Source organism: Candidozyma haemuli (genome assembly GCF_002926055.2).
Source record: "Candidozyma haemuli strain B11899 chromosome Unknown D_2014730914, whole genome shotgun sequence".
Taxonomy (NCBI): domain Eukaryota; kingdom Fungi; phylum Ascomycota; class Pichiomycetes; order Serinales; family Metschnikowiaceae; genus Candidozyma; species Candidozyma haemuli.
This window is the reverse complement of record NW_020289911.1, coordinates 1,488,238-1,506,919: the sequence shown is the minus strand read 5'-3', so window position 1 is coordinate 1,506,919 and position 18,682 is coordinate 1,488,238. Positions and strand designations below refer to the sequence as shown.

At 42.4% G+C, this 18,682-nt stretch overlaps 10 protein-coding genes across 10 annotated transcripts; 3 read left to right on the top strand and 7 right to left on the bottom strand. All coding sequences in view use genetic code 12, as the record gives it.

Moving 5' to 3' along the window:
• Positions 1-720: 720 nt before the first annotated feature.
• SRP54 (RNA-binding signal recognition particle subunit) lies at positions 721-2,403 on the bottom strand (the record flags this gene model as incomplete). Its single annotated transcript, XM_025486739.1, has 1 exon — positions 721-2,403. One exon carries the CDS (start codon positions 2,401-2,403, stop codon positions 721-723), a length of 1,683 nt encoding a protein of 560 aa, XP_025344289.1.
• A 1,075-nt stretch (positions 2,404-3,478) lies between these two features.
• On the bottom strand, positions 3,479-4,027 carry CXQ85_003082 (uncharacterized protein; the record flags this gene model as incomplete). Its single annotated transcript, XM_025486738.1, has 1 exon — positions 3,479-4,027. The coding sequence occupies one exon, from the start codon at positions 4,025-4,027 to the stop codon at positions 3,479-3,481; it is 549 nt and encodes a 182-aa protein (XP_025344288.1).
• A 2,113-nt stretch (positions 4,028-6,140) lies between these two features.
• On the top strand, positions 6,141-6,851 carry CXQ85_003081 (uncharacterized protein; the record flags this gene model as incomplete). Its single annotated transcript, XM_025486737.1, has 1 exon — positions 6,141-6,851. One exon carries the CDS (start codon positions 6,141-6,143, stop codon positions 6,849-6,851), a length of 711 nt encoding a protein of 236 aa, XP_025344287.1.
• Positions 6,852-7,865: 1,014 nt separating this feature from the next.
• CXQ85_003080 (uncharacterized protein) lies at positions 7,866-8,831 on the top strand (the record flags this gene model as incomplete). The annotated part of the gene is made up of 1 exon (XM_025486736.1): positions 7,866-8,831. One exon carries the CDS (start codon positions 7,866-7,868, stop codon positions 8,829-8,831), a length of 966 nt encoding a protein of 321 aa, XP_025344286.1.
• A 133-nt stretch (positions 8,832-8,964) lies between these two features.
• On the bottom strand, positions 8,965-9,402 carry CXQ85_003079 (L-methionine (R)-S-oxide reductase; the record flags this gene model as incomplete). Its single annotated transcript, XM_025486735.1, has 1 exon — positions 8,965-9,402. The coding sequence occupies one exon, from the start codon at positions 9,400-9,402 to the stop codon at positions 8,965-8,967; it is 438 nt and encodes a 145-aa protein (XP_025344285.1).
• Positions 9,403-9,525: 123 nt separating this feature from the next.
• Positions 9,526-10,131, bottom strand: CXQ85_003078 (uncharacterized protein; the record flags this gene model as incomplete). The annotated part of the gene is made up of 1 exon (XM_025486734.1): positions 9,526-10,131. One exon carries the CDS (start codon positions 10,129-10,131, stop codon positions 9,526-9,528), a length of 606 nt encoding a protein of 201 aa, XP_025344284.1.
• A 480-nt stretch (positions 10,132-10,611) lies between these two features.
• Positions 10,612-14,267, top strand: MIF2 (Mif2p; the record flags this gene model as incomplete). The annotated part of the gene is made up of 5 exons (XM_025486733.1): positions 10,612-11,733; positions 12,202-12,553; positions 12,858-13,258; positions 13,544-14,209; positions 14,232-14,267. 5 exons carry the CDS (start codon positions 10,612-10,614, stop codon positions 14,265-14,267), a joined length of 2,577 nt encoding a protein of 858 aa, XP_025344283.1.
• A 131-nt stretch (positions 14,268-14,398) lies between these two features.
• On the bottom strand, positions 14,399-15,103 carry MRT4 (Mrt4p; the record flags this gene model as incomplete). The annotated part of the gene is made up of 1 exon (XM_025486732.1): positions 14,399-15,103. The coding sequence occupies one exon, from the start codon at positions 15,101-15,103 to the stop codon at positions 14,399-14,401; it is 705 nt and encodes a 234-aa protein (XP_025344282.1).
• Positions 15,104-16,232: 1,129 nt separating this feature from the next.
• CXQ85_003075 (uncharacterized protein) lies at positions 16,233-16,556 on the bottom strand (the record flags this gene model as incomplete). The annotated part of the gene is made up of 1 exon (XM_025486731.1): positions 16,233-16,556. One exon carries the CDS (start codon positions 16,554-16,556, stop codon positions 16,233-16,235), a length of 324 nt encoding a protein of 107 aa, XP_025344281.1.
• A 111-nt stretch (positions 16,557-16,667) lies between these two features.
• On the bottom strand, positions 16,668-18,599 carry SAC6 (fimbrin; the record flags this gene model as incomplete). The annotated part of the gene is made up of 1 exon (XM_025486730.1): positions 16,668-18,599. The coding sequence occupies one exon, from the start codon at positions 18,597-18,599 to the stop codon at positions 16,668-16,670; it is 1,932 nt and encodes a 643-aa protein (XP_025344280.1).
• Positions 18,600-18,682: the final 83 nt, after the last annotated feature.

Here is an 18,682-nt window from a genome sequence, read left to right as displayed (position 1 = left end):
GGTGGGAGGAATATTGTAAGCAAATTGCAAGAATGAATAAGTTTATACCTTGCAATGTTTAGTGAAGGAAAAAGATTGGAAAGTCGATTTAGTGTAGTTGAACGGGTGGTCTGTATTATGGAGTGCAAGAATTTGGGGATCTACAGGTATAAGCAGAGAGGGCTACATTATCGTCCGTCACACAAGCCGGCTCATCCAAATGTCAGGTGACTTAATAGATCACTGGAAAACCATACCACACAGCCAATAATGGACCGAAGGCGAAAGGCAGCGAAGGCACAGGTGTCAGTCGCTATATGGGTTAATTATACCCGATAATTGTGTATTGTCTCTCACTCAAGAGGTACGTCGGCAAGCTGTCTCGAATGCGGGGAGAACAGATGACAATACTCGATTTACGACATAGAATGGTGAGGCGGTTCATTCAAAAACCAGTCAACGCTTCTTTGCAAAGAAAATACCGTTCTTTTCTAGAACTGTGATGAAATTATGCCAATTTATATAGCAATCTTCGCCTATTTGTTCTCCTTCCCCACCCAGCCAAACTAGTCACGCCATGGAGTTTTTTTTTTCCTTCGTTCTCTCTGTAGAGCGCTTAATCCGGATCGCACTGGTGGCCGCGGAGTACATCGCCCAGACAATTAAGCGGTGCGAACTGATTCATCTATTTCTTACTAGGAGAGAGTGCGGACACCCTAATTCTGGATTTTGCAGCCATATTTACATACCACCCATACCACCAAATTGCTGCATCATCTTCTGCATCATACCGGGATTTTGCATCATTTGCTGGGCCTGTTGCATCAAGTTAGGATTCAGCCTCATCATTTGTTGAGCTTGCTGCATCATTTGGGGGTTGTTCATCATGTTGGCCATATTACCCATGCCTCCACCCGGAGCGCCTCCAGCACCTCCACCACCGAACATATTCATTGCCTGCTGCATAAAATTAGGATTCAGTTGTGCTTGCTGCATCATCCTTTGCATGTTAGCTGGTCCACCGGCTCCCATTCCAGGAGATTGGCCACCTGCCCCTGTATTCATGTTCTTCGCAGCACCAGCCATCAGCGCCATCATCCTTTGCTGTTGCAATACCATCTCGACCTCAACAGCACTACAGCCAGCACCTCGAGCAACTCTTAATATCCTTTCCGGTTCTTGAGTAAAGATTCGTCCGTCACTATCGAGCTCTTTGGTTGTCATTGAATCCATGATGTACACCATGTTCTTAATTTTCTTAGAGGTCTCCTCTTCCCCAATCTGATTCATGATGCCCGACATGCCTGGTATCATGGAGGCGATATTTGTCAAGGGACCCATCTTCATGAAGTTATTCATTTGTGTTTGAAAATCCCGTAAGGTAAATTTGCCCTCTTTAAAATTCTCCATGGTCTGCTTGTGACCTTCATCATCTTGTAAGTTCAACAGCTGTACATGCTCTATCAACGACTGTATATCGCCAATCCCAAGTAACTTAGAAATAAATGTAGATGGCTTGAAGACTTCAAAATCACCAACATGCTCTCCCGTACCAATAAAAACTATTGGCGTCTGTGTAGCTGCAACAGCTGATATAGCACCACCTCCTTTCGCATGGCCATCCATCTTAGTCAAGATAATAGACCCAAAGTTTGCTGAATCTTTAAATGCTTTGGCTTGGCCCTCAGCGGCTTGACCAATAGATGCGTCCATGACCATAATAGTCTGGGTGGGCTGCACAGCATCTCCAATCTGAATCATTTCATCAAAAAGCGATTGCTCTTGCTTGTGCCTACCAGAAGTGTCGACTATGATGATATCAAACTTATCCTCCTTAAACTTCGTAACACCTTCATGTGCTACTTTCACTGGATCCGTTTCCAAATAAGATCCGTAAAAAGGGATTGAGGATTTGATTGCATTCTGTTTCAACTGATCAAAAGCTCCAGCTCTAAAGGTATCGGCACAAACTAAACCAACTTTGTAGCCTCTTTTCTTATAATAAACCGCCAACTTGGTACATGAAGTAGTTTTTCCAGCACCTTGTAAACCAACAAACATTATTACATGAGAGCTAGCCTGTTTTTTAGTTTTCTTAGCTCCTCTCGTTCTCGTCGTTGATCTACTGAGTTTTTGAGGTTTCGGCGGTTCTTCGTGCGAGTCGACCAATGCACACAATTCATCAAAGACGATTTTCTGTAGCTTCTTCCGTTTGTTGCCTGATGACTCATTCTCGTTGGAGATTTCTGTTGCACACTTTTTCTTTATATTGTCACGTAATCTGGCTACCAATTTGACATTAACATCGGATTCTAGTAACGCAGTACATATGTCCTTGATCAATGCTTGAACTTCAGACTCGGTTCCAGAGCTGACCGTGTTCAAAGCATTCCTTAAGCGTGAGCCCAAATCTGCAAGAACCATTACTGGAATTAGACTATGACGTGAATCAGTATCCGGTCAAAGAATTGAGGTATTGGGTACAAACACCCGTACCCCACAAGGCAAATTTGTTCACCAAATTGAAATCGTCAGTACCCTATGGTGTAAAGATGTTTGTCTAGTACAACCGCCGAAATTTAGGTTTGTCGAAGGACAGAGAAGGGTTGCCAAAAGGATTCTACTCTGGGAATAGGACTGCTTGCTTTGATAAATTGCAAGCCGTGTAAGAGAAGAGGATCTCAACCAGCGGAAGTGGTAGAAGGACCTGGCGATAGGAACACGACATTTTCCATGACGATATACACCCACAAGGCAGCCAGAGGATGAAGTGATAAGACTCCGAATTGTCGCGGCGCAAAAAGGCCTATTCGACGTTTGGCTATGTACACAGCCCGTTATCTCTTCAGAATGGGTGCCTAGATGAAGAATCTGCACTCCGCGATGGCATGCCATGGACATTTCGATGGCCAATCGGACTCATAAAACAAAGTTTCCGTGTCTTTTTGAAGGTAAGGACTAGCCCGCTATCCTACTCAACAGGTTCCTACATGAACAATGAATTTGCCGTGTCCCGTTAGTATTCATATTGTCCTATCTATTGCGAAAAACACTTCGTTGATCATTGCTACTCATTTCTCGCGATTCTTGGTGTGGCGTTGGTGCGCACAGATAACCCTTATCTGTGCCACGTTGGTGCGCCAAGTTACTTTTCCAAATTCTTGAAGACACTCGATAAGATTTTCATTCGTTGCGGGGCCTGTTCAAATGACTTCTCGTCCACACAGGTGCCATTAAACATGGTATGACTTTAAACTATAAGATTAGATTGTCATCTGAACCAAAACACACTAAGGAATGCGGAGTTACTATCTATTATAATTTGGATGCCGGATATCATCATGTTGAGAGATTTAGCAGAATAAGGACATGTCTTCTTAAGTGCTCCTAGCCGTCAAATCGTGTTGTTTGCTCCTTCTTGGATTTGCAAATCCGAAGCCACATAGTGCATAGCGCGTATTGCTGTTATTACTGGTTGTCTCACTTCCAGAGCACGCAATTAGACACCCAGAATTGAATGAAGGGAATTTGAAAACATCTGATCAATGATTTTCAAGTCTCTTTCCAAGTTGTTGTGATAGTGTAGCTTCATATCAGGCACCACAGCACCTGCAGCGTCCACAGCATCAAAAAAGTCATAATCGTCTCGCAAATCGAACGGAATGTGGCTCGGACTTGGTGCCGCCTGCGGTAGATGTCCGGGTATTAGGGTGGACGAGGGTAATACGGGTACTTGTAGGTTCTGAATCTTGGTGAGGTGCTGTTCGGGTTCCTCCGGTTCTTCAAGTTCCGGTTCTTCTGGTTCACTTTGGGAATCCATTAGCAGGAGGTTGACACAATCATACTCGAACCCCGTCTTTCTCAATATGCTTTCACTGAAGATATCCAGTCTGTTGTTATTTAACAGAGCTGATGCCAGAGTTGAAGTCTGTTTGTGGAAGCGTTCCTCATCCTCTCCAATAGGACAACTAAACATTTTCTCGATGTCCTTGATTGACTTAGAAAAGATTTCTCTCTCTAACTTGATTCTTTTGCTCGACTTTTGCATGTCATATACTTATTAAAAAACAAGAAAAAAAAAAGAGTAAGAAAGTGTGGAGATACAAAATCTTATATGGGTTGATAAGCAGAAAGTCCTTCAAATAGCGCCCCGCACAGTTGCGGCGAGAAAGCCCATCAAACCAACAGTTGGCAGCGATACCTTTATCGGTACAATATTGCGACATTGGATTCTAACTAACACAAAATATCATCAAGATATCCTTCTATTTTTTTTAGTAGAGTATTTTCCTGATCTCTCCCTTTGTACGTCCAATATGCTTATAACAGCAATTTCAAGGGATTTTACTGGGTCTCTTGGAAACAGCGCTCTCTCATGCCTCTTTCTGCCCCCGAGACTTCTACTCTGGTCGGGATTACCGATGGACAATCAACTAGTGACGGTATAGGTGTCACATGGTGTCGCATGTTCCCCGATATTTCCTCGAAAGTTTTTTTTTTTATTATTATTATTTATTTTTGGGAAAGTATGTTGTCAACAGCATCACTGATTAACAAATCCATACTTCGAAGTCTTCATTCTCCACTCTAAGCATAACATTTGTGGAGTGCGACATGCGCTATCTTCTCCACAACACACAAAAAAAAACAAAAAAAAGTGCGAGGCGCAAAATCATGATTGCCGCCGCTTGGGATTCCGTTCTAACAATTTTAACCACCGGCTGAAAATGTGCTAAGGTATGTCCAACACCTATAAAAGTTCAGACAAGGATTGAGGGAGTATAGGAGGGCGAATGACTACCCAGAAGAGCAGCAATTACGGATAATGTTAATCTACTCACCTCAAACGATCCGTCACTTTTTATTGAATGCTTATATCTTCATATGGTAACACTGGTCGATGGTGGTTGGAATTGCCTATGGCTGGCTGGCTTTTTTTTTTTCGATCACCATTGGTGTATTCATGTAAGGAAGGGACTTTAGCTGCAGCAAAAAGCACTGTGGTCCACTAATGACGCGGTGGTTTAATAAATGTGCATCTCCTGATAATGAGTCGAAACAAGTTCTAAAATTATCTGTCCATTCGCAACTGTTAAGACTGGACTAGATGTTCTATCGAGATAGCCTGAAAGTAACAAGAGGTTAAGTAGAACGATCAATTACCCCCTGCGACTCTCGAGATGTGAAAAATCCGAGATTGTTTGCCGTAGTTAACACACACTGATGCTACTGTGACCCCTATTCATCTCGGCAATCTGTCTTTTCATGAGCCATTGTTGTAGTGTAGAGACTTTTGTCTACGGACCGCCAGCCAGGTGAGGGCTACCTAGTCACCAGAATGAAAATCAGAAACCCCCCCCCCCGACAAGCAGACGGAACCATAAAAGACACTCTAGAGAGAGTTCATTCACCCTTCGTCGGGACAGAATGCTGTTAGCAGATTTAAAAGCACAAGCACTTACACTTTGATAATCGCGGGTTAGTTTTTAAAGTGAATGTTAGCTTATGACTGTGGGCCGAACGAATCTTTGGTTGTCGCAATAGTCACACAATAATCTCGCTGATAGTCAGTCGTTACTCGCATGCTGTTAACGAAATAAAAAAATAACGAGAAAAGAAGTTAATTATTGAGATCAGTTAAAGATAGATAAGAAATGGTTGACAAGCTGGAAGATTATATTACGAGGAAACAGCATCTGTTACATCCCTTGAGTAAAAGCTGTTATCAATGGTGGAAACATCTCGTTCTTAAACTGAAAGCTTTCCATGCGTCTTGCATGCTCGGGAACTGTATGGAAGCTGGCGTGCTCGTTCGATCGCCGCGAATAGCCCAACAGCTTACTGGTAAAAAAAAAAAAGGACTTGAGCCTCACATCCATAGAAGCTTTATATGCAATATGGTCACGCCTAGGTTGTCAGCACTCAAATTGATAAGTGTTAGTATCATTCGTTCAAAATGCATATAAGAGAGAGTTTTTCGGCCAGTTTCAATTCCTAAATAAATAGCATTAAAAAGTTTGTGAATTCCATCATTGCCGAAGTGTGAGCTGTGAGCCTTAAAAGATTCTTGCGATCAAGCATATTATATGAGAGCTTTAGCTTAGTTGCCACATTCAAGGAAACTATTGACTAATTCAAGTTGAGCAATTCAAGTTCCGTTAATGACAGACCCTTTAGATACTCGTGACATCAATGAGGCTACTATCGATGACCGACCTGATGAAGCAGATATTTCACTTCCATGGCCTCTGTTTACAAACGCTATAGCAACAAAAGCTTCTGCGAATTATAAGGAAAAAGACACAAGTCAGCGTGGCATCTTTGAGCGCAGCTTGAGCACCCTGTCATTTGGAACTTCTACAAGAAGAAATTCCAGAGTTTCTGCGCCAGCTTCCTTTAATGTTAGACTGGCATCTGTTATTTCGAATGAAACCCAGAAGCTGTTCGCTGTTCACCATAACACTGAAGACTTTATACCACCTGTTTTGGATCATACCACTGAAATCTTGACTGATCCACTGATAGATTTCAACGAAGTGAGTGTTGTGTGCTGCGAATGTGAAGGTGAGAATAATAAACCCAAGGATCGATGTAAAAGGTTGAATAGCCACAAAGGAAGGTTCACCGCTCAACAACCTCAAATCCGCTCACGTTCTAGATCACGGTCGTTTATCTGCAATTCATTAATGAGTGCTTTGGGTCTGAGTGACGATGAGGAAGACATAGATAATAAGCGCGAAGAAGGTGATCCCGAAAGCGATTTCTTGTTAGATGCAAAGACTATCAACTTCTACTCGTTTAATGATATTCTTAATCGCGAGAAAGACCTTGAGAGATTTAATACGTTTCGCATGAGTAATTTGCTATCATAGCCCTTGAACTGGTCTTCGAAAAGGCAGTTGAAAAAAAAAAAAAAATCACGAAAAATTGAAAAGAAAAGAAAAGAAAAAAAATGACCAGGTCATTTTTATGAATTAACGATCGCATGGTATTGACCAACTTGTATAAGTCTTTTGCAAGTCTCATCAGAGAAGTTGAATGACATTGATAACAGTCCTTCTTCGTATACGATCGCGCCGCAAGGCTGGACGGTACAACTTGTAAGTATTGCGAGGAGCGTCATGCGCTCGTTCGCGTAAAGTAGCCAACATACGCAAAAAGGGCATGTCATTGCCTTCTAAGAAGTTAACATGAGACCGTTTGGATGGTCAAGATTAAAATTATCTGGCCTCCAGATAATCCGTTAACACAATGAGTTTCGGGGACTGAAAGTTCCTTCATAAATCTAGGCGAGTAGAAAGCACCTACGTCCAGACTCCAGAGAACTTTCTTGTATCTGATATCACCAATAAATTTCAAGATTAAACCATCTTTCCAAAATTATACACAATGCTTGGCTTTCACAAAAGCCCCGATAGCTGACACGTCTATTACAACGTTGATGTTCTCTCAGCTGGTGAGGTAAGTGACAAGGGTCTCCCTAACCGCCCTGCATTTAATATGCAACTTTCAAGTCAGGATTATACTTCGTCCTCATTAGTATCTAGAGTTTGCCTGAGCAAACATAATTAGTTGCAAATATCTTCAGAATACTTTTTATAATATTTGGAGTCTTTATTAATCTTTTTTTCCGAAAATTCTGCTGGAAACTATAACAGGCATCTGAAGCTTTAGATTAGTCTTACGCCCGATCTACAAGGTTACTTGCTCCGTTCTAGCCATACTACTAGAGGAATAACTTGGACATTCCCAACCGTCTAAGGTGGCACCAAGTACAAATCTGTTCCCGTGATAACGATAGGAAGGTACTCCTCATAATACTTCCCATATATTGATAGGCTTCGTGCTTGCCGTCATCCCTATATCCTCGTGACCTTTATTACGCGATGGATGTGAGCCACGATAGTTCACCTCTGTTGCACAGCGGAAATAGCATTGAGACCAGAGTGGACAATGACTCTTCAAACCAAGTCTTACCATCACTTGCTGAGAGCTCTTCATCTGCGTTGATAAACTATAGGGTGCTAGTCTCTGCTAAGGAGGCGGGCTGTCTCATAGGACAGAATGGCGCAGTCATAGACTCTATAAGAGAAGAAACTGGAACTAGGGCTGGAATATCTCGGTTACAGCCAGGCTCATATGAGCGGATATTGACTGTCAGCGGCACTCTCGATGACGCTTCGAAAGCATTGAGCTATTTTGCTCAAGCTTTGGTTAATGCTTCTACAGAAATGCAATTTTCTTACGTATACTTTCCGCTAAAGCAATTGCTGCCGATACCTAACATAGAAGGAGAGACAACAGTCCTTCGTCTCTTGGTGCCAAATGCTCAGATGGGGTCTCTTATTGGCTCGAAGGGTGCAAGGATCCAGCAAATTCAACGAGAATGTAACATCCTGATGATAGCGTCAAAGGCACAATTACCTGATTCTAATGAGCGTTTGGTTGAATTGCAAGGGACAGTTGACAATCTCTATGATTCTTTACGTTTAATCCTGCGCTGTCTTATGGAGGACTTTTCATCTACGGTAGGAACAATCTACTACGTTCCAAGATGCGCGCAGAACCGTGGAGATGCCAGTAACGGCCCGAAGAGAAGTATCACAGCCACCGTTTCATTTCCCAACAGCATTGTTGGGGCCTTAATCGGTAAAAACGGTGCCCGTATCCAAGGGGTGCGTAAGGTTAGTGGTGCGACTATCGGTATCTCTGATGAAGAGGAAGGAGTTGAGGAACGAGTCTTCACTATTACTGGATCAACTAAAGCTGTTGAAAAAGCTAGAGCGTTATTGTATCATAATTTGGAGAGGGAAGAGAATCGCCGTCTCCAAGCAGAATCCGACCAAGCTTGAAATGGAGGTTGGGGACTTATCATCGTTCATTGTTTAAACTATGAGTTGGTGGCCTTTTCATTTTACTTCAGTTCTTATGTATGTCTTATTGTGTAATAAACGAAAAGTTGAGTGTAAACAATAATAATGCAAGCTACGCATGGTGCCACTTGTTCAGCAGGGATATTAAACGGGCCAATGATTCTAACATTTCTTCATCTTCTTTGTTAAATGCGTCCTTAGCCAAACAGTCGATGTCCAACACAGCTACCACGTCATTACCGCTAATGATGGGAACAACTATTTCACTCTGAGTTTCGCCATCACAGGCAATGTGTCCTGGAAATTTACTCACGTCAGGTACGCATTGGGTTGTCTTCGTAAGCGCTGCGACGCCACAGACACCCTTACCCAACGTAATTGATTGGCAGGCAACCTTTCCTTGAAATGGGCCCAACACCAAGTCGCCTTCAGTCTTCTGGTCCACGACATAGAAGCCTGCCCAATTGATGGGAACTTCTAACGAACGGTAAGCATACCAAAGTAACGACGCTGCGTTAGCCAAATTCAGTACCCAATGGCTAGTATCCATGGCGAGTGCTTCGTATGAAGCTTGGAGCGCCTCCAAAACCTCTCGCTTCAGCAATCGACCGAAGCTTGAGTAGTCAGCGTGATGAAGTTCGTTCCCCATTTGCAGACGAATTTGAACAGTCGATTAAAGTATGCCCATGTCGCATATTTCGTCCTCATTCCCAAACGCGCACTCCATCACAGGGAGATCGAGGATCAATCTTTTGAAAGCTGCTATGACTTCTACTTCACCAATCTCTTCAATCTCTTGGCTTTCGTCAAACCTGATGGCTACTCGCTTACGCTCAGGTATATGAATGTACTGAGGCTTGATGTACAATCTCGCATACTTCCCTGCCTTGACTTGACAGGAGTGAGTACCCTTGTATGTTATGCTCTCGGTCAAGGAAACATCGAAAAGCCCCAGCAATATTGTCCCTTTCACCTGCATTATTCCTTCAACTTTGCCTTGCTTCCCGAATAATTGCTCTGTTGAAAGCAGGATCTCGAATGCTTGATTTATTGCACCACCTGGTCCTTGGCTCATATCGTAACACCAGGTGAGTGGTACCCGAACGTCAGTTTGTAGTCCAAAAGGACTCTCGTGCCATTCCATATACCACAGTTCTCGAGATTTGTCGTAGTAAACAGTTCGATTGGCTTTCTGGAGATGGAATGAATTCTCGTGATCAGACAATAGTGATGCAACAGTCAGATTGTAGAAATCCTCCTTAGTATTAATGTTGTGCATCTTCTGCAGAGTAAGTCCCTCCAGCGATTGCTCTTCTGGGAAAGAGGAAATGACCGATAGGACACTTTCTCCATTTATTTCGACTCGATTTACCACATTTTGTAAAGCCCAGCAACATTGCAAGCACAGTGCGTATAGATAGAATGGTCTCATTGTGTTATGATTTGCACTCCAACCTTTTTGTTTTGTATTTCATCGTGGACGATACCTATTTAAATACTTGGTTTCGAACTAATTAATATTCTAGTAAGCCAGGACTTTCCAAACATCTCTTGGTGCGCACCCTCCATGGATGACCATTATTCCTTCTCAAAATGGAGGGACTTAACAAGGCACAGTTTACGGTCAATTTTGACGAATTTCTACGGTATAGAGGGGCGTAAGGAGAGTCAAGCTAACAGAGGATGAATTGAGGAAAAGTCTCCAACTCCGCAGGCATAACAATACCCCTTCAATGATTTCGAAAGAACCCTACGGACTATGGGAGGGACACAACAGATTGTATTATCTGAAAGCGATGTATTAAGCAATTTACGTCGAGTAGACTCATCCGAAACCCATGATGAGCTTGATTCAGCATTTGGTATTTTGGCTTCGGATATCAACGTGCAACTCTGTCCGAGGCTTGGAGGTCATGACCTAGATTATAATGATCTCAACCACGAACATATTCTCATGGGTATAAATCAGGCTGATTCGATCTTCGATGACTTATACCACAAGTACGAAGTTCATGCCGAGAATACTAGAGTAAAGCACTGTGGAACTACTTACTCAGGCAGAGACGCTCGTAGACGTGGCTTTAATGAAAACTATAAAGCGCTTGTCGAAAATAATTGTGTTTATAAAGCCGATGAGTCTTCTTTAAAAGGGGAAGGTTTAGGGTTTCTTCTTCGGGTTAATCCTGCCGATTTGTACACGGACCTGCTTGATGTCCGCTTCGATCATTTTCGGAAACTTGAAGGCCTCCTGGATTCTAGGCCTTTCAAGAACAACTTGGCATCATTCATATCTGATACTGAGCTATCTGGAAGCTACCTTGTTGTGGCATGCAATTCGAGTATCTTGTTCTTTCCATCCAATTTGATCACCCCTCAAGCTCGTCAGCCTGTATTCCGCTTCGATAGTAGGCCATTGCATACTTCCCCAAGTGACTCGCAGGTGGCGGTGTCTCCGTCAGATCCTTACTCCATTAATTTCTTGACATCTCGTTCGAGTTGGATGGGTGAGGGGATTCTAGCTGCATGTACTGACGATGGTCGTATACTAGTATGGAAGACAAAGGACCTCTGCAAAAAGATAGCGCAGAATGAGTCAGTGCAACGAGGTTACACCTCATATTATGGGTTGCGGGTTCGTGCTGATATTGAGTTGATTGTTGGCTGTTCTTGTTGGTCAGTTGACTTTGGCTCTGTTATGGATGACTTTGGGGAAGAGCATTTCATAGTAGCGGGATCTTCAAACTCTCACACAGTCACGTTGTTCTACTACAATTCAAACACTGGCTCTTTTAGACGTTTTGATAGCACGTCACTTGAACATAACATCCCCGAGGTGTCCATAATGAGCTATGACATTGTTGATTCCTTACATGAAGTCACCGTTTGTGCAGCTTGTATATCAGGTGAAGTAGCAAAGATAAGGTTCGAATTCACAACGAACAGCGATTCAAGGAATCTGATATCTAGTGTTACGGGCCTAACTAAGTTGTCAGAGGACTGTTGGACAGCAAAGCCGGTGCCGGGCCATTTTTTCAAACCAGTGAAGTCTATTCGCGCAATGACTGGACTCTACAGTCTAGATGAAGATCTGATGAGAAAAGATATAGATATCGAGTCTAGTATTTTAGGTCGCGGCTCAAATATCACCAACTCGGCCTCTACGATTCATTCCTTTTTCATACCTTCAGTGCGAAATACCAGCCATGACGGCTTGCCTATCAGTTACCGGCTCTTAACAGAAGCGGATGAAGAATATCGGAGAATCAGAAGTACACTTTTCTCGCAGCTTGTTGATGGGGATAGTAATAAATTGCTGACTTCTCGCATACTTATTACGACGCCTCACGAGAGTGCTTTGCTACGCGGTGATTCCTTACTATGCACAGCTTTGACAGACGTGCTTTTCGACTTTGATGAGGTCAAGAGCCAGCAGAATCTTTCCTGGAGCGATAGGATATCACTTACAATCATTATTCCCGAACTTCTGGCATTTATCATGGCAACTCAAGCAGGTTTGGTTACAATTATGCGTCTTTGTCAGTACAACAATCATCAAGCAATGAGACAGGAGTACATCATTCCTAATTATCCTTCGTTGAATAGTCGTGGCGCAACGATCATTGGAATGGCGTCTAAGGACATTTCTGTTCTGCTCAGTTATCCTCGCATTCTTCTTACTATCATATATGCCGATGGCGCCAGTGTGAACTATGAGATTCGCCCAAAACCCGATTCTTCTTCATTCGACATAGCTTCGCTCGACGTATAAATGACTTAGTATTAATTATAATTGTTTATCGTTAACTTATTCTTTTTTGTCTATTATGCAGTTGTCGCTATTCCTTCCACAGATCACTGTTTATCTGAAGTTGGTGCGCGACCTCGCGTTCTGCCTCTCAAAACACTGAGTCTTGAGTTCAATTTATATCTGTGCATAAATCTACTGTATCATGGATCTTATCAACATTGGGAAAAAAGCTCGAAAAACCGGCTTCCGGGCCCGAGAGGGTGTGTTGAGGGATGAGCATAATATGGAGGACATCGATGAATTCTTTGCGGAAGCCAATTCGACTCTGGGCAGCTCGAATGTCTCAGGGATACTCGCTCCCTGGACCTCCCTCTCGGGAGGATCAAAAATGAATCCGGGCTCAAGCGTTACTTTTACCGATATCAAACTGAAACACTCTAGCATGAAGAGCAATGTTCTGGGTAATGGTCTCGGTGCCAAAGCAAGTGATGTACCTACAGCATCAACATCAACGTCACCAATGACTCACATATACGAAAGTGCTCCAATCAATGACGGACTGAATCTGCCACTTGCCCACACTGATGATTTTCAGGATCTCACATTCGAAGATATTGAGAACAGCAAATTTTCTACCAGTGATCAAGATCTAGGAAACGTAACTTCCCATTTCTCAAAATCCATGTTAACTAAGGGAGTTGAGCCAAGCAAGCGTCTCAAAACACGTAATTCCGATAATTTTAAAGGGGATGGTTCACTGAAGTCAAGTGATAATAAGAGTCAGCTTGCGTATAGTACTGGGGGAAAGTTGGTAGTGCCCTCTCTGGATCAAAGCAAGAAAACATTTTCCACTTCTCCAATCAGGAAAGGACTTAATACCCACCACGACAGCCGTGACGCACTGGTGGTAGCATCCAAACATTCGCGTTTTGAATTTAAAGAGGATTCTCAAGGAGGGAAGGACGACGATTCCTCTGGAGACGAGGATTTTGAGTTCCCAAATGATGAATTTTTGGATGATGAACAAACTGGTGTTACTTCCCTGCTACCGTCCCCACCACCAGAGCTGAGAAAGCTCCGTAGATCCAAACGAACACGAGTGAAACCTCTTGACTACTGGAGAAATGAAAGGATAATTTACTCTCGCGCTGATGAGGATTACTCGCATGATAAGGAAACAACACTCATAAACGACTTGAAGAAAATTCCTCTTCAAGAGATCGATCAAATTATTCATGTGGAAGACCCGATAAAAAATCATAAGAAACGGAAGGCAAGTAGGAAGCATGTCAAAAGGAAGCAAACAGTGACTTCAGATGGTGAAGATTATAACCCAGAATGGTTTTCGGAAGGGGCCAAGATGATAGATGTCTTCATGAAAGACGAGTCGGTTGCGAGGCAAGAGGTCGCTTGGGCACCTGATGGAGTTCCTTTCGAAGAGACCAGGGAGCAAGAAGGTGGGATGGCTGAACTATTCCAAGCTGCACCCCTATATCGTTCGCCTACCGGTCTGATATCTACAGGGTTGATTGATATGCCTTTGAACGGTTTTAAAAGCCTTCGGAGTGCCAACGATATGATTTGTATATTTCATGTCTCGGAAGGACGTGTTGAAGTCGAACTAAATCAAGATCGGTTTGTTGTTCTACGTGGCTGCTCATTTGTGATACCAATTTCGAACATTTACAGTTTAAGAAACGTGGGGCAGGTTAATGCAAGGCTCTTTTTCGTCCAGTGCGTTGAAAATATAGATGGTTGAATATGTGGATTCTTAATACACCTTAACTAAAGATTTCGATCAATATTTCTTACATTGGCCAGTTTCTGAATCGAGGCTCCCGAGAATTTTAACAGTAAATTCCGTAGCAGCAACGCCGAACTGCTTGAGAATCAACGCTTTCGTAACGTCTAAATGGTCGCCTCTTCGGCAAACTTCGAATGGCTCGTCCAAGAAAATTTTTCCCGCTTTGATTTTCGTTGGCATCTTGTACTTCGTCCTCAATGTAACTTCTAGTGAGTGCGACATAGGGACATCTTCTTCCAACGGCACTTGACCTCCTCTTGAATAAACCACACCCTGTGGAACAATAAAATCTATCGGAGCATCGTTATTAGCTTTCGCATAATCGGTTTTACGAAACGCCGAGAAATAGGCATCAACTGTTTCCGGCAACTCATCCGTAAACAAGAGTGCTATGAGGCCATGTTCGCCTGAAAGCACCTTGCTAAGTTTGTTTGAATTATCTTTGTAAGCCTCTTGATCAGTTTCACCGAGAGCCTTCTGGAGTACTTTCCTTTTGCCCAGGATGATCTTTGATCCTGCCCAATCACCTCTAATATCTTGAAGAAAATTGTTTCTGAGGTCCCCCAACTGCAACGCGACTACAAAGCGAAATTCGTCCAAAGCAGTCCTCACCGCATCGAAAATTCTTTCTTTATTTTCCTTTCCCTTTTTATCGGTTTTAGATAATGTTACTAGTTTCGAACGCTTTGATCTAGGCATGCCGGTGTTCTTTCTAAGTAGTCGTCTGAGGAGATGAGCATCGCATGGATAGCCAAAGAAAAGTACATCTATGATCACGTGATCTTTATCTTTCACGTCCTGATATTATATCTCCGAAGTGATTCAGGGGCTATGGAACGTTTTCATTTTCATTCAAGTCTTGATATCTGTCGCATAATTTTTTGTTTCTAAGTATTTTCATGTTGAATTTTGGAAGTTTTTTTGAGGTACGTGTACTTTTTGGCCAGAAATACAGAAAGTGTGAGAAATGTCTAGAAGGATGATATTTGTTGAAACTTAATTCATAAACCAGCCGCAAAAATAGCAAAAACATACCATGGGATTCTAGTTGATATAAAGAAAAACAAAAAACTGAGTAATAGATGGGTCTTCTCTTTCAGATATATACATGTATAGAGCTTTCCATTTAATTGAATTCAACAGAAAAAAAAAAAAAAAAAAACCCCAAAAAAAAGAGGCATGTTCTAGGATTAACCAGGATTAAACTAGGTATTACAATCAGTTAATTTTTTTGCTTGCTTTAGAACAAGAGGAAAGGGCTTACTATTTCCTTTATCTATATGTCGAAGGTAGTGCAAATGAAGAGTGAGACACGAAATTATTTTCATCTGATGGGCGATGCCACCTAAGATTTCTCTCTATGGTTGTTGATCTAGCCGGATGCCTAACGATCACGTGAATTCGGATGAGATAGGTATCGGGACGCTTCAAGGAAAGCTAAGAACCCCAATCCATATGTTAACCGAAAAAGATGAAAAAGTTAGCAAAAGAAAAGAAGAAGCGGATATAAAGGTGTGTACGACAGAGGGATGAGAATGGTAGTATTGCAGGACCCACTTAAGTAAAAAGATGAATCGTACAGTCTAATGCACAGTTCGTTAGAAGAGTGTTGGGTAAGTTTGAATAAAAAACATTCTTGATTAATTTTATATAATCTTTGGGTACGAAAGACGTGATAGGCTGATTAGAAGCTAATGCTAGAAGCCATAATTCCGCGACAAGTAATTTGGTACCTCCATAGCCGGAGAAAAATCGACATCTTCCAATCATTTACATTACGATCTTTCATATCGTTCTCCATCCTGTATCATTGTCATAGCTATGAGAGCTACCAATCCCCGGGGATGACAGGCTCTTTCGGAGAAGGCAAATTTCTTTCGTACTTTGTTCCTCCTGGTCTGCAAGGAGGAATGTAAGGATCTGGATGCTTCCATTCTTGAAGCTTAAGCTCTGCCTTTTTAATAAGGTTATGTAATTCGTTTACATCGGCGACATGCCTCTCAGCTTCGAATTGCTGTCTGATTTTGATAGTTTCCCGTCTATATGCGTCAAACTTGAGGGACGAATTAAACGCAGTCCTTAAGGCCTGTCTGAATAATGAAGATACTCTTTTCGTGTTCGCCTCTGTAAATGGCAAGATATGCTTCGACATCTTAAATGTTGTTCAGACGTTATTCAAATACTTGGATGAATTCTCCATTGCAAATTTATCCTGTTTCATTGGATACTCGCGATTGGTGTACTGGTGTGTATTTTTATTGACTTAATTTGAATCCGTGACATTCATCAAGCTGCCAACGAAGGATAAAATTAAACGACTTCTTACCTCGTTTATATCCTCCGGAACTAGCCAAATAAGAGCACCAAGCTTCCTTGCTATCGATATAGCCAATCTAGCGTTGGCGTACTTCTCTTCATCGCTAATGGCATCACCTTGATAAACCAACTCGTAGTCGACATACCCGGGTTTGATTCCGTTAAGCACATCCAACAAGAAAACACCATTAGATAATGACGAATCTTTAAAGGACCGAATTTGAGAGCTCTTACCACCCTTAGAAACTTGCGCATTGGCCCATCTCAAGATGTCTGAATCACTAACATTTTTGCCGTTACCAAGACTAGACAACGTGTTAACAATGTTGCGTCTCATCAACTGCCAAACCAAGCCCAATGTCAACAACTTGTTACCGTCAACAATATCGGAGCCTTCAATTCCTACTAATGAGAAATTATTGGCCTTACCAATTTCAACTCCGTAGTTTGTGTTTTCTAAAGCTTTGAAACGAGAAAGTTCGGAGCCATTAGACGGTTTCTTGTTGATGTGCTTGAACGAGACACTTCCCGGTAAGACCTTATCAAACGCCTGCAAAAGTACCAAACCATCCTTCAAGTCCTCAAAAAGAGAAACGATCGGTGGGTCAACGTCTAATGAATTCAACCATAAGGTGAAAACTCTCGCTTCTCTTTCTCCCTCAGCGTCGAACTCTTCAATTTCGGGAGCTTCACTTTCTTCAATTGGATCTAAGCCGGGATAGGTGTTGAACAAGTGTGCGACAAAAGCTAAGTTCAACTTAGGATTTCCCTGAACAAGAGCCCTCGGAGTTAAATACTTTCTGACACCAATCCTGTCAGCGCTATCCAAGATTTTCTCCGCCCTTTCAGTCAAATCCGATTCATTCAAAGGTGATAAGTCACAATAGTCAGGTTGTAACTGATTCAAAAGGACAGTGTAGTTTTCACCATCGCTGATATCCTTAGAAAAGTTGGTGACCCGTCTTTGAGAGCCAGCGTTCTTCAAGTGAAAATTGAACCAACGTAATAAAATTTGCTCAGGAGGTAACCTCAAAAACTGCTCCAATGATTCATCATCTTCTAGCAATCTGTAAAGCTCTGGATGGAACTTGATATCCACTTTAGATAACAAACCGCGGCGAATGATCTGCCAAATCAAACCTAAAATGAGGTGCTCTTTACCATCGATAATATCCTCTGAATGGACATTTACCACCACGCATCCAATGGCTTTGGCCGAATTAATCACAATGTTTGCATTTTCTGACATTTGGAAATTGTTGAGCGCCTTTTTCTTCTGACCCGGTAAGTTAAGAACACGGGCGTCAATAGTGTCAGGAACGGAGTCGTTGATGAGTTTCGATAAAACCAACCCATCACGACATTCATCAAAGATCTGGAAGGTGTCTGTAGCGAACGGAAGTCTGTCGCCTACATTAGGGTCGTCGGCGAGCACAGAATTGATGTGCCTAGTGAATTCGGTCCGTTCCTCATCATTGATCGTATGTGTTGTACCCGATGTCTTTCCACTAATATACGTCTTATGGGATCCTGCTTTTCGGTTTGGTGATTGAGTTGTGTCGTTCACAGACGAGTCATTCAGTTTTCCACTTGTCAAAGGAGCCTGCTTTGGAGACGTATCCACTTCCTTCAACTTTGCAATTAACTCGACGTAATCATCCAACTCAACATGGCCAGATGCATCAACATCAACTGACTTGAGGGTTTCACGAACGTGGTCATAGGTAGATCCACCCTTCAGTGCAACTGCATTAATGATATCCTTCTTTTCGGCCCAACCCTTTTCCTCCAAATCAATATTCCGGAAATCCTCAATAATTGAGAAAATTTCGCTTTGATCCAATTGAGGAAACTTCTTTTGCAATTTCAAGACATTCATCTGAAGCAATACTGAGGGATAGAATCGCACTTGATAGTGAAAGCAATTGAGCACTTGATAACAGCACACTCTCAAACATCGGG